The 13,832-nt window shown below is 42.8% G+C and overlaps 1 protein-coding gene across 1 annotated transcript in view; it reads right to left on the reverse strand.

Annotated features, from left to right (window-relative positions):
- NUFIP2 (nuclear FMR1 interacting protein 2) overlaps positions 1-9,725 on the reverse strand; it is a 30,852-nt gene extending 21,127 nt beyond the window's left edge. The window contains exons 1-2 of the mRNA XM_058705399.1: positions 9,280-9,725; positions 2,113-3,837 (exon numbers count right to left, since the gene is read on the reverse strand). Coding sequence (XP_058561382.1) covers positions 2,113-3,837; positions 9,280-9,592 — 2,038 coding nt within the window. The 5' untranslated portion in view covers positions 9,593-9,725. The remainder of the gene's footprint in view (positions 1-2,112; positions 3,838-9,279) is intronic.
- Positions 9,726-13,832: the final 4,107 nt, after the last annotated feature.

The following is a 13,832-nucleotide window of genomic DNA, read 5'->3' on the forward strand; positions in this document are numbered from 1 at the left end:
ATAAAATTGAAGGACTTATTTTTGAAGTTGGGAAGTATGCAGAGAACTTCCATTTCTAAGCTTAACTTTAACCAAGAGATTACTTCTGAACATTTAAAGAAAATACTACACTGAAGGTACAAGAAAATACAGGTGGTCCTTTTAAAGGATATTCCAATAAGCCCAACTGATTATTACCTCCTTTAGAGTTTAAGACAACTTAAAAATAATAAGCCAGCCTTCACTTATGAAAAAGATCTTCAGATCTTCAAAAGGTTGTGATTTAAAACAAATTCAAAGAAAAGAGAAATTAATGACCTAATGAACCATCCACATTTGGCAGTAATTCAAAGAACCTGCCACTTTGGGACCTAACTGAACTGAACATTATTTGTTGGGGGTTGGGGGGAGGCTGGGCAATCAATATCAATTTAATTTCAATATCCAAATATAAAAGTCAAATGGATGCACTCAACTAAAGCAAGTATTTCAGTAATGCCAACAAAACTAAATATAAACTGCATCCACGTTGAGGCATTTAGCTTATCTAAATACCACTGATTTCACATCTAGTTAGCCCATCTATAGGGAAAACGCACACAGAATACCTAGTAATAAATAGAAATTAATTTCCCATTTAAAAAGGCCTGCAATTCTTCACAATAAAAATCTATATAAAACCACCAGCCAACCATTTAAGGGAACCTGTCCCAGAATTTTTCGCATGTTGTGGAAGAACATAACCAGATATCCTCTCAGGTTCACACAATGACCACCAGTATAAAATACACAGGTAAAATTTCCCAATGGTCTCTGGAGGGCAGATGGCACGGAAAATAACACCAAAAACACCAACTCCCCCAGCAGGATTTAACTTATAATTAACCACAAGTCTTAAGAAACTCAGCAATTGTTTTGCCTTAACTTTCCTAAAAACATCCATTTCCTGTTTAACTCATTTACTTCCAAACAGCAGTGCTGGAGAAAAAAGTTAAGACAGGTAATTTCATCTGCCAGGATTTCTGCCCCTAAACTGCCACAAGGCAATACTACTATTTACTCCCATTTTTTAAAGGAAGAAAAACAGAAAAAGTACATCTGTTCATTTTACTAAATGTCTTCCAGTTTGCAGATAAGGAAAGGGATGAAGAGAGGTAATTTGCTTAAAAGTCACATAAACAGCTTTGTTATTCATCTCTGAGGCAGTGATTCTTCCAGGGAAAATATGGGAATTACCTCATCTCCACTTAGCTGATATGCTGCCCCTTCCCTGCAGTTCCAAGTCACTGCCTAAATGAGCCACTGTTAAAAATCGGAATGTGCAGCATGTATTAGGTGTGTGTCTGCACGCGTGGGGTATAGATTTCTATTAGAAGAGGGAGAGATGGAAGTGTTCCCAATACACTGAGGTTTTAAACATCATTCATTAAACCTCATTATTTGCTGTAGGGATTTAAAGAAGTTATACCATACAGCAAATCTTTAAGATACAAATAAACCATATTCTAAAAAACGTATTCGCATGGAACTTGAAAGATACCGGATTCCTTTCTTAACATAGGCTTTGGGGCTATGAAAAGTACAGACCCCAAGAGCCTGGTTCGCTACAATGCTCATTGGGCTTGCCACTGCAGTTGTCTAAATTATTTTCTAGTTCCCATTCGGCACCCAGAAAAAATAGTTTGACACTCCATCTTTTTGGACTCCTCCTCATTTTACACAAATTAGAAGTATCAAATGAGCTGACTAATAAAGAAGTGTAGGATATAAAAAGCAAAAAAGAGGGAACATCTGTTCAAAGAAGTTTTAAAAATAACAAGAGAAAATATAATGTCCTCCCTTTAGGCACCACCCCATTCCTCTTCACTATTTGAAACAGGTAGGAAGTCAACTATACTTGTAAATATGAAAAGAAATGTTTTAAGTCGAAAAAGTGAACATTCCTTCTAAATAGTACTGTTTCCAAAGACCCTGAATAGTTTATCAACTGCTTATCCATGGTTATTCTTAATTTAGTTCTAAAAGTCTTGAAGAATCTCATAGTAATTTCCAAAATACACCTTTAACACAATAGCTTATAAATGTATACGAAATTGAGCAGTAAGAATCTTCATATAGGAACAAATGAGTTACCTTTAGTGTGATATACAATAGCAGCCCTCAGGTCAAAAGAACCCCAGCTATCATTTCTCTCTAGGCCTCTCTGGTATCTCTGTTCTTTGGCGGAGCCTAACAAAGTGTTCGTAGGAGACGCCAGAGGATTTTGATTTTCTATCTCGTAGTCCTTTGAGAGAAACACTAAAGCACCTTGACTACTGGTGTCTGCTTTTTGCAGATCACCTATATGACTGGGTTCCAAGGATAAGGCTCCACTCTCATTAGTAGTCCCAGATTTTAAAATGCTACCCAGAACTTGAGGACTAGTCCGTTTTTCCAGCTCATAAGCCTTGGGAAACACAGGATGCTCAGTTCCTGAGGGGATTATTTCAGCACCCTGTGAAACCAAAGTGGCAGGATATTCCCCTTGAAATGTCACCTCCATCACTTTATGATCTGATGACTTCCCAATAACAGTCTCAGGGCCAGCACTGGGCTCATTTATAAAAGATAAACCCCACTGATTCTGGAAGATATCCCCCAGGTTTTGCTGATCTGTCTGAGAGGGTAGATCCACTTGTGCTGTGCTCAACAGCACAGTTTGCATATTTGAAGGATAGATGAAAAGGCTAGATTTAATTTGTTCAACAGCTGCTGAAGTCAGACTCATGTCCTGGAGAACTGAATCAGTCCCAGAAGAGATGGGTGTTAGAGTATTAGCAGCAGTAGTTAACAGTGGCTGACCCCCTGGAGAATACACACTCGCATCAGTCCCTGCTAAAACAGGCCCATTAGAAAAGTTGGCCGAAGTAACAGATTTCAGCGCTGACATTGGGACCTGGGATAACCGACTTGAAGACTGGGTCTGAGTTTCCCCAGCAGATGACGAAGAGGATGAAGATGAAGATGGTGACACGGAAGAGTTCTGTACAGTTTTGTTGAGGTTTTCCTTAACTTTGCTTGCATAACTTATTTTAGGAACTATTTTAGCACTGCTATTGTCCACTGGAAAAACTGGGGGTGGTTTAAATAGGGTCCAAGAGTCCTCTTTGGAGGTAACAGCAGAAGCGTGTTTTCCTTTGGGCCGATCATCAAACTTCTTGCCGCTCACACCGGGTTTAAGATCAGAGCTTTTCCGCAGCATATCACCCACAGCAGGTTTTCCTCGATTTGTTCCTCCAGGCCCAGTTTCATACTTCCAAATGGGCTTTGAACTATCTACTCGATTTCCCTTTTGTTCACTGTAGTCAGGCTTGAAAGTTTCAAGTCCCTGTTTTAAGGTTGGGACACTGGTCTCTTGTTGCATTATTTTGTCCTGCACTAAATTAAGGTTTTCACATCCCTTGGCACTATTGCGCCTAGCTTTCCTTTTTTTAGGAGTGGTATATCCGCTCTCAGATCCACTACCATCATTATCTGCTCCTTTGCCCATATAACCATTAGTAATATAGCCAGAATTATTTGTTACAACACCATTTGGAATTGCTACAGTATCGGTCTTCTCTACAGACTGGTTCTCTCCAGATTTATTTTCGTAAGACTTCCCATTCTTTTTGTCCATACTGTTCTTCTGAATGAAATTCCTGGTTTTAATTCCTGCTTTCCCAAAGGTGTTGGCCTTTACAGTCTGCTTCAGATTAGTGTCTACAATTTGTTGGTTGCCATTGAGGACCCTGGAAATAGGGTTGGTAGCTTCATCAGAACCCAGGCTCTTTAAAGATATTTCTCTTTCTCCAGCGTTACCATTTAGTTCACCATAGCCTAGAAAAGGGGAAAAAGAAAGGTTTTGATTTACAATTACAAAACATAAATTACAGTACTACCTGACATTTAAAGACTATTTACTATGTGCTAGACACTATGCTATGAGCATTAGCTTTACTATCTTTATTATTTCACAACCAGGAGAACACTTGTCACCCCATATTACCGATTAGAAGTCTGCCAAGCAAGAGACTGAAGCAGCTGGGATTCAAACCGAAGTCTGAGGTCAGAAAGAACAAGACCTCTTAAGCAGTATGCCATAATATCTCTCACCTAACAAAATCAACTTCCCCACTGTTCTCACAAGGCTGCTATAAAAATTCCTTTACAATTAACATCAGAGCTACCCTCTGGGCACAAATCAAGTTATACTGATACAGTAACTGTATGTATTTCAGGGAAATTAAAGAATCCCTTTCTATGAAACCACAAATGACTGGCAGTCACCACAAGCAGTTTCTACTGCATTCTGCTGAACAAAAATCTAACAATTGTGAACTTTTTCTAAAGTAGTCTTGAATCTATTTTGACAATTCCCAGACATTAGATCATACTGTTAATGTATGAAACTAGACCACTTATGTACCAACTTCTAACTCCTCTAAGATATATTTTCTTCATTTTACATCTGGGTAAAAAAACTCTCAGAAAAATTAACTTGCCTAAGTCAGGTAACTGGAAACCTGAACTCCAGTCAGCCTGGAACATGGTTTTCTATCACTAAGTAATACTTCCTACACAAGTGATGCTGTAATAATTACCAACAAAACTACAATGAATGGTATCTAATTTAAAAACTGCTACGTGTTCAAGCGTAATTTAAGACCTTCAACTGCCATAAACAGTTCATCACTCTACATTATTCAATTGATAACAACCATTCCCATTTCCCTACCAGTAAAACAGAGATATTACTTATCTACCTTTTTATGAAATGTTCCCAAAAGCATTTTGAAGTCATTAGAAACAGATAAATAGAAGGATACATACACATTCATTTAAGGCAGCTTTCAGAAGGGTGTCCAATAAGACGAAGTTAATTTACATTTGTCACTTTCATTCATCCTTGTGGTCCTTTAGCCTATGAAGGCTAAAAGGCATGTGACCTTGTATAGTCTTATTTTGAAATTTTGTTTTAATTCCCAATTTGGTATAGATATAACTCATAAAAGCTCTTTGTGCATTTTAAAAGCATAAGGGATCTAGGGGCGCCTGGGTGGCTCAGTCAGTTTAGTGTCTGACTCTTGGTTTCAGCTCAGGTCATGAGCTCACAATTTGTGAATTCAAGCCCCAAGTTGGGCTCTGCACTGAGCACGGAGCCTGCTTGGGATTCTCTCTCTTCCTCTCTCTGTTCCTCCCCGGCTTGTGCTTGCACCCTGTGTACTCTTTCTCTCGCTTTCAAAATAAATAAACGTAAATTTGAAAATAAAGGGAAAAAAAGCATAAGGAATCTAAGATTTTTTTTTTTTTTTTTAAGTTTCAGAATCACTGCTTCAAAAGAATGTGACATGGAACAGAACATAGTCTGGGAAGACTCGCAACAGGACTTACTATTAATTTTTTTTTTAATTTTTTTTTAATGTTTATTTATTTTTGAGACAGAGAGAGACAGAGCATTAACGGGGGAGGGTCAGAGAGAGAGGGAGACACAGAATCTGAAGCAGGCTCCAGGCTCTGAGCTGTCAGCACAGAGCCTGATGCGGGGCTCAAACTCACAGACCGGGAGATCATGACCTGAGCCGAAGTCGGATGCTTAACCGACTGAGCCAGCCAGGCGCCCCCGGACTTACTATTAATTTTAAGGCATTCATTTTGTATCAGAGAAAGGACACTAAAAATGAACAAATAAAGGCATTTTATTCCACTGTATTAACTTTCAGAAAATAATTCAAGAAAATATACTTAAGGCATAATCATTCCTAAGTCTGAACCATACAAAACTTGTACCATAAAATAATTTTGTTTTAAAATTTGTTTTAGAGACAGGGAGCATGCGCAAGAGAGCAAACACTCGCATGGTGGAGTTGGGCAAGGGAAAGAGAGAATCTTAAGCAGGCTCCACCCTCAGTGTGGAGCCCCCATGAGGGGCTGATCCCACAACCCTGAGATCCTGACCCAAGCTGAAATTAAGAGTCGGACACTCAACTGACTGAGTCACCCAGGCACCCCCACCCCGCCAAATAGAATAGAATAGAATAGAATGACTGCTGAAAGAGCTTTGACAATCAAGTCAAACTTTTGGTGGAAAAATTCTAACCACGCAACTACTGAAGAAACTACTAAAGAAGAAATCTCTGCTTAGGTAGGATGTTTTCTGAAAGGTTCTTTTTTCTTTAGAGAAGCAGCAAGTTCCTGAACAGGAGCTCTCAACATTAACATATACAAGTTTACCTGTATACAACTCTAGACCAAAAAGAAAAACATACCATTTAACATGCTAACAAGCTAAACAAAGTTTTGTACTCTTGAGCTCATTAGTCATAACTTTCTCAAAGGTAAGTAAACAGTCTTAAACACAAAAAAATTCAATGTCCAAACTGACTTGGACCAAAGCCAAGATTTGTAAGTGAACCAGGATATTCTTTCCTAAAATTACTAGTATTTAGTGGCTCTGATATCAGAAATCACCAATTTTGTAACAGCTCAGAGCCACTATACTCCCAAGTTTTAATAACAAAAAAACATTTTTTCATTTAACTACTTAAAATTTTTTCCATGGCAACTTTGTTGGTATGCAAAAAGTGTACCAGAGACATTCTTTTTAAAACTTAGGTCTTTAAGAAAAATGCGACCACCACAGAATTACTGAGAGAAATCACAGGGCTCTTTGCACTTTTATTATTTAGGTTTGCCATGCTAATACTACTTCAAATGGACTGTGCAAAACTTGAGTCCTGATAAATCTCGCTTTTGGATTAGAAACCGAAATTACTGAACACATTTGGCCCTCTCTTGCGCCCTCTTCTGGATAAAGAAAACAGGTTCCTCTTTATAGGTTTGTGGGTAATGGGTCATAAAAGCCCACTTCAACATACAACAGATACATTTCAAAAACCCTCCTAAGTTTTCTTAGTAAATTAGCATCATACATGTTGAAGCAACAGTATTGTGACCGGGCCACACATAAAAAACTGTTCATCCCAAACTGTTTACATTCTCTCAAAACTGCTAAGCCCAGTTTCCCCTCTTTATTCTCTTCCAGGACAAGACCTACTGATTTGAAGGATGCCACCTTGAATGGTTCAGGGGCTGCTTCTATATGTAGAGACAACAAAATAAAATTTTCGAATCTGAACAGTAATACGGTTTGATCTTCCAAGCAACGATAATAAAGTAAGATTTTCTTATCTCTAAGTTGAAAAAGACCTAGAGTTAAAAGATTTAGTGTTGTACACTTTCTAATAGTTTTTAAACTGTTCCAAATCCGTTAAGATTAAATACTGAATATATTTACACGTTCATTGCTACAGCACGCCATCATCAGTCCCTACCCCCCCAAAGTGGAAAGTCTGATATTCCAATTTCAGTCTTTAAATTAAAGCAATTTTCCTCCAGCTCTCAGTAACTGCTTGTATTAAATTTGATAGCCTGGGTTTAACATCCATTTTCTTATTACTCCCTTCATTTTTATAAAGAACCTTCAATTTGGTAAAAATCTGCCTGGCTACAAACTTTTAAGTTCATTTCTTCTCAGATGTTTTCTAAAATGACTTTCACCCTCAATTTAACATTTGTTAGAACCAAGCATTTGGGGTTCGGTATCAGTTTAAAAATAGAAAAACACCTTTCCTCTTAACATGGAAAAAAAGCCTCGTCCGAGACAAGATGGTAGTGAACCAACCTCATGGATGGGCCACCGCGGTTCTTCCTTAAGGACAAGAAATAGGGGTCAAAAAACACCTCGCCCTCTTCCCCCATCCAATCATTTTCCTAATCGCTCTCCCTGAAAGCACTACTTAAGCCCAGAGGGTAAATGCTGGGGGGCTGGAGGCAGCCGGAACAAGCCTTTTTTTTTTTTTTTTTTCTTTTTTTTGTAAAAATGAGCTGCTAGAAGGAAAGGGCCCAAGTGAAAGCCTGAGAGGCGGAGTCGTGAGCGAACCTGGCAGGAGACGAGGTTCCTGTGGCAGAGAAACTCGTGACCGGGGAGCCTGGTTCCCGCTGGGTACCCCACCCGGCCTTCAGGCACCGCCTCTACCCAAAATGTATCCCCCCCACCCCACCCCACCCCCAGCCCTCCTGCCCCTCAGAGCGCCGCGGCCACCGCCCGCGGCCTCCTCCTCCCGCGGCTCCACTTCGAGGCCGGCTCCCCGCCCGGACCGCCCGCGCCTCCCGCCGCACCGGGAGCGGGAAACGCGGCCGCCGGCGCGCGGGGCCCGGTGCAGGCCGCTCCCCTCGTGGCCGCTTCCCTCCCCCACCCCAACCGCCCCCGCCCCTCACCCCAGGGACCCGCCCGGGGCCGCGCGGCCGCCACCGGGTTACACAACCCGGCCGGCGGCGGGGGGAGGGGCGGCCGCGGGCCGGGGGCGACTGCGCCCCCGCAGTGCGGGGGGCAAGGCGACCGCCGGTGGGGATCCCGAGCCCCCCAGCTCCGCCGCGCCGAGCGCCCCTCGACACCCTTCCCCCTCCGCTCTTCAGTGGGCCGGAGTCGGTGACAGGAATCGGCTTCCAACATGGCGGACAGGAAGCGGCCCCGCGAGGAGGAGAGAACATTCCAGCCGCGCCGGCTCTGGGGGGAGCGGGCCCGGGGCGCCGGCCTCGGGAGGAGGCGCGAGGGCACACTGCCGGATCCGGTGCCCAAAAGGGGCGTCTAGAGGTGGAAATAACCCAAGAAACGGGGGGTCCCGGCCACCCCCCCAGACGGGGAACCCCAAGGCCACAGGTGGGCTTGGGGTGGCGGGTGAGGGAGGACACTTCCTCAACTCTGCCCACCTACCCTCGCCTCGCCGCCTGCAAAAGGGTCTCGCGACACCACCCGAGTCGGAATTAGGTAGGCCTTCTTGAGAAACACCCCGAAGGCTTTTTTTGCGGGGGGGGGGGAAGCTATGTTCACCCCAACTCAGGGCCACCAAATTTAGGTTCCTCCAGGGCCTCACGAAGGTAAACGAGAAAGGAACAATGAGGCCAGATTTCCAAGGCCGACCCTCCGGGTCTCCCTCTGGCCCGGGCGGGGGCCGGGAAGGTCATACTGGCCTGGTTGGGCCTCTCCCATGCTGAGGGGAAGGAGAGGGCGCTGCAAACCCCGCGGCCTGGCTCGGGCTTTGGGAGAATGGAAGGGGGCTTCCCCAGACCCGCAGGGCACAGACATACACACACACACACACACACACACACACACACATACACTCCGACCGCGTCCGCGCTTTCCAGATCCATCCCCACCCCCATCTTCTCTACCCCCCACCCCCATTCCCCTTCCCCCACTCGTCCTCCCTCCCAGACCTGTTTTCTTCTTCGGCGTTTCCTGGTGCTGCTGGAGGGCGTGTTTCTGCTCATGTTTCAGCGCCTTTGGCTGGGCCTTGGGGCTGCCCTCGGCTCCATGCTGCAGGTACTGGTGAGGCTGCTGGTGATGGTGGTGGTGATGGTGGTTGTGGCTGTGGTTGTAGAAATAATAATGGTGGTGGTGGTGCGGCTGCTGTTGCTGCTGCTGCTGCTGCTGTTGCTGCTGCTGCTGCTGCTGCTGCTGGGGGTGATGGTGCGGATGGTGGTGGCTGTGATGGTGCTGAGGCTGTGGCTGGCCGGGCTTCTCCTCCATTGAAAGCGGCTGGGACTCCCTGGCTGAGGCTGCGGGCTGCTGCACCGTCAGGATCTGAGACTGCTTCTCAGGGCACACTCAGTATATCTGAGCGCGTCTAGCCAGCGCACTGGTTAACCGAGCGATTCTGCGAGATTGGCAGCGGCGCTCCAGCAATCAGGAGACAGGCTGCGCCGCAGGCCCCGCCCCTAGCCCAAATCCTCTTTCCTTCCCCTTCGCCACTGCCTCCTGGCCAACGCCACTTACCCTGTGCAACCTCACAGGGCCGGGCTTTCAACGTCAGCACTATGGCTCTCTCTTCTGTCGCTTTCTCTCCTTCACCGCGCATTCTGCGAACAGCACTTTCTACACTCCTCGCCCGCAAGCAAACTCACGTCGAGTGTAGCAGATTCCACTGGCGATTCCACTGGCAATTCTACTGGCTCTGGGAGTCATCTGTTGGTTTTGCAGCTCCTGGAATCTGTTGGCTTTCTTTTTTTTTTTTTTTTTTTTTTTACCCTTTTCCGGGTAACCAGAGGGGAAGCTCCGTTCCCTTAACCCTGAGACCACTAAAGGGGCAATACAAAAAGAGGAAATAAATGCATTTAAAAAAAAAAAAAAAGAAGAAAAGAAAGAATACAAGAGCTTCACAATCCAGTAGATCATTTTGTATTCTGGATTCATTTTGCTTTGTATTCATATGCTAATCTCTTCCTTTCCACGAAGGGATTATAGGGTTCCACAATGGGGTATCTGTGTAATTTTCTAAAAGGGCACAAAGGGTTTAAATCATTGTTTCTTTGTAGTTGGAGGCAAGGGAGAGCGGGAGGAATGAAAATCTAAAATCTACAGTGAAGTAGTTTTGTTGTTGTTGTTGTTGTTGTTGTTGTTTTTAACTCTGCAGGTGAGGTCAACTGTAGAACCAAGATAAGTTTTAGAATATGTGTGGTTTCAAGAGCGAAAGACAGGGGAAAGGGCACTTTAAACGTTATTGAGTTAAAAATAATTGCATGTATGGAAAATATTGGAATTTAAAAAAAATACTCTATTGCTTTTGCAATGTTGATTTAATTTATCCTGCATTATTACATCACAGCCTGATTTTTTTAAAAGCAAATGTTAGTCCGGAACATTGTGACAGTGATTACTCAGGAAGGAAGAAAAGGGTTTTGTTGGGAAGGGGCACACTGGTACCCTTTGATAATATTTTATTTCTTGACCTGGATGGCGATGATCCATATACTTGCTTCATAATTATTTCTTAAACTGAATATATATATATATATATATATATATATGTATATGTATAATACACTATTCTCAGTGTATGTTCTTTGAGCGGATTTTTTTTTATTTAGCATAAAATGTGTATGATTTACCATTTTAACCATTTTTAAGTTCACTAGAAGTAGGTATATTCGCATTGTTGTGCAACCATCACAACTGTCCATCACCAGAACTTTTTCAACATCCCAAACTGAAACTCTGCACCCATAAAACAACAATTCCTCCACTCTTCTCCCCCATTCCCTTTTAACCAATATTTCATTTTCTGTGTCCGTGATACCTTATACCACAGACAAGTGGAACCACACAATATTTATCCTCTTGTGTCTGAATTATTTCACTTAATATGTCTTTGACGTTCATCTCTGTTGTGGTATGAATCAAATTTTCCTTCCTTTTCAATGCTGAATGATACCCCATTGTATGTATATGCCACATTGTGTTTATCCATTCATTTGGCAATGGGCACATGGATAATTTCCTCAATGTATATTTTACAGTTTTTAAAACTGGCTTAGGGGGCAAGTGGCTGGCTCAGTCAATGGAGCATGCAACTCTTGACCTTGGGGTTGTGAGTTCGAAACCCACATTGGCTGTGGAAATTACTTAAAAATATAAATAAATACTGGGGTGCCTGAGTGGCTCAGTCGGTTAAGCATCTGACTTTGGCTCAGATCCTGATCTCACAGCTCTTGAGTTTGAGTTTCGCGTCCAGGCTGTTAAGCCTGGAGCCTGCTTTGGATTCTGTGTCTCCATCTCTCTCTGCCCCTCCCCACTCATGCTCTGCCTGTCTCTTTCTCTCAAAAGTAAGTGAACATTAAAATATAAATAAATAAATAAGTGGCTCGACTTCCCATAGCAGGACAATATTAAAGGAGTAAAGAGAGGTGCCTGGGTGGCTCAGTCGGTTAAGCTCAGCTCGGTCATGATCTCACGGTTTGTGGGTTTGTGGGTTTGTGGGTTTGTGAGTTCGAGCCCCACGTCTGGCTCTGTGCTGACAGCTCAGAGCCTGGAGCCTGCCTCAGATTTTGTGCCCCTCTCTCCCTCTGCCCCTCCCCCACTTGCACTCTGTCTTTTTCTCAAAAATAAACATAAAAAAAATTTTTTTTAGGGGCACTTGGGTGGCTCAGTCAGTTGAGCATCTGACTTCGGCTCAGGTCATGATCTCACAGTTTGTGGGTTTGAGCCCCGCGTTGGGGCTCTGTGCTGACAGCTCAGAGCCTGGAGCCTGCTTGGGATTCTGTCTCCCTCTCTCTCTGCCCCCCCCCTCCCCCCCCCCCCCGCTCATGCTGTGTGTGTCTCTCTCTGTCTCAAAAATAAACATTTAAAAAAATTTTTTTTTTAAATAAAGGCATAAAGAAGCTTTAAAGGAAAAATTTGTGCTCTGAAATTAATGAATGTCAGCACAAAAGCATAATTAGAAGTTAAAAGCCTTTTTACAACAGCATATGTCACTGAATCCAACCATGACCAGCTCTTGACTTGTTTACAGTAAGGATTGGCTTTGCCTTGCAAAATTTTGAAGAAAGACCCCTTTGGGGTGTGGTGGGGAGTACATTTACCCAAATTTGAGAGCTAAAACCCCAATAATAACATCATAACAAATAAGTCTTTGCCATTGAGCAATATTCCACTACTTTCTCATCTATTAAAGAAGAAATAAAAGTGTATATAAAAAGAATTATGTTGATAGGGCTTTATATTCTTTGCTAACTTAGACTTTTAGTTGGAAGGCCAGAATTCCTGAGTTCTAACTTCTCTTTCTACATTTTCCACATTACAGTTGCAGGCAAACCAAAAGCATTTATTTTGACTTATCACACCTTAGCCGGACTTACTTTCTTCACATACATTGTATGAATTTTCGGAAATTAAGTCTTGCTTTCAGGTGCTTTAGTTACTGTGAATGTTGCCTTAGTGGCATGTAGTAGTATGGAGAAAGGCTTGTGATATAATGTAAGAAAAAATGCAGATTATTAAATTCTATGTACACTAGCATCATAACCTTGTAAAAACATGAATATGTTAAAATAAGTATGGAAGGGGCACCTGGGTGACTCAGTCGGTTAAGTGTCTGACTTCAGCCCAGGTCATGATCTCATGGTTAGGTTCATGAGTTGAAGCTCTGCATCGGACTCACTGCTGTCAGTGCAGAGCCTGCTGGGGATCCTCTGTCCCCCTCTCTCACTGCACCCCCCGAACTGCTCACACTGTCTCTCTCAAAAATAAATAAACATTAAAAATATAAAGTATGGAAATATAACAGGAGAATGTGTACCTTTTCTTCCACCTGATTTTTCTAAAAGTTTTATGTGAAATATTTGAGATTTGCCATGTATTTGAAAACAATAATGCCATAATATCAAAGAGAATAATTGTAGGGCTAACCTCAGTTAGTTGAGCATCTGACTCTTGATTTTGGATCCTATGCCCCTCTCCCCAGCTAACACTCTCTCTCTCTCTCTCTCTCTAAAATAAAACTTAAAAAAAAGAGTATACTTAATTCATTTTTTCAATAAAATGCATCTGCATTAAGGAAGAAAATATACCAAGTCTGGTAAAATTATGGATGCTTCTTTTTCCTTTTCTCTATTTTCCAAATGTTCTGTTATGTAGTTATTACTTTTCATAATAGCATTATTTTTATTTATTTTTGTGTTTTCAATGTTTATTTTTGAGAGAGAGAGAGAGAGAGACAGAGCATGAGTGGGGGAAGGGCAGAAAGAGAGAGATACACAGAATCTGAAGCAGGCTCCAGACTCTGAGCTGCCAGCACAGAGCCCAATATGGGGCTCGAACTCACAAACCCATGAGATCATGACCTGAGCTGAAGTTGGATGCTGAACCAACTGAGCCACCTAGGCACCCCGCATAATAACATTATTTTTAAAAATTAAAGTAGGGGCACCTGGGTGGCTCAGTCGGTTAAGCGTCTGACTTCGGCTCAGGTCACGATCTCGCAGTCCCTGAGTTC

The sequence above is a fragment of the Neofelis nebulosa genome, chromosome 16, assembly GCF_028018385.1.
Source record: "Neofelis nebulosa isolate mNeoNeb1 chromosome 16, mNeoNeb1.pri, whole genome shotgun sequence".
NCBI lineage: Eukaryota > Metazoa > Chordata > Mammalia > Carnivora > Felidae > Neofelis > Neofelis nebulosa.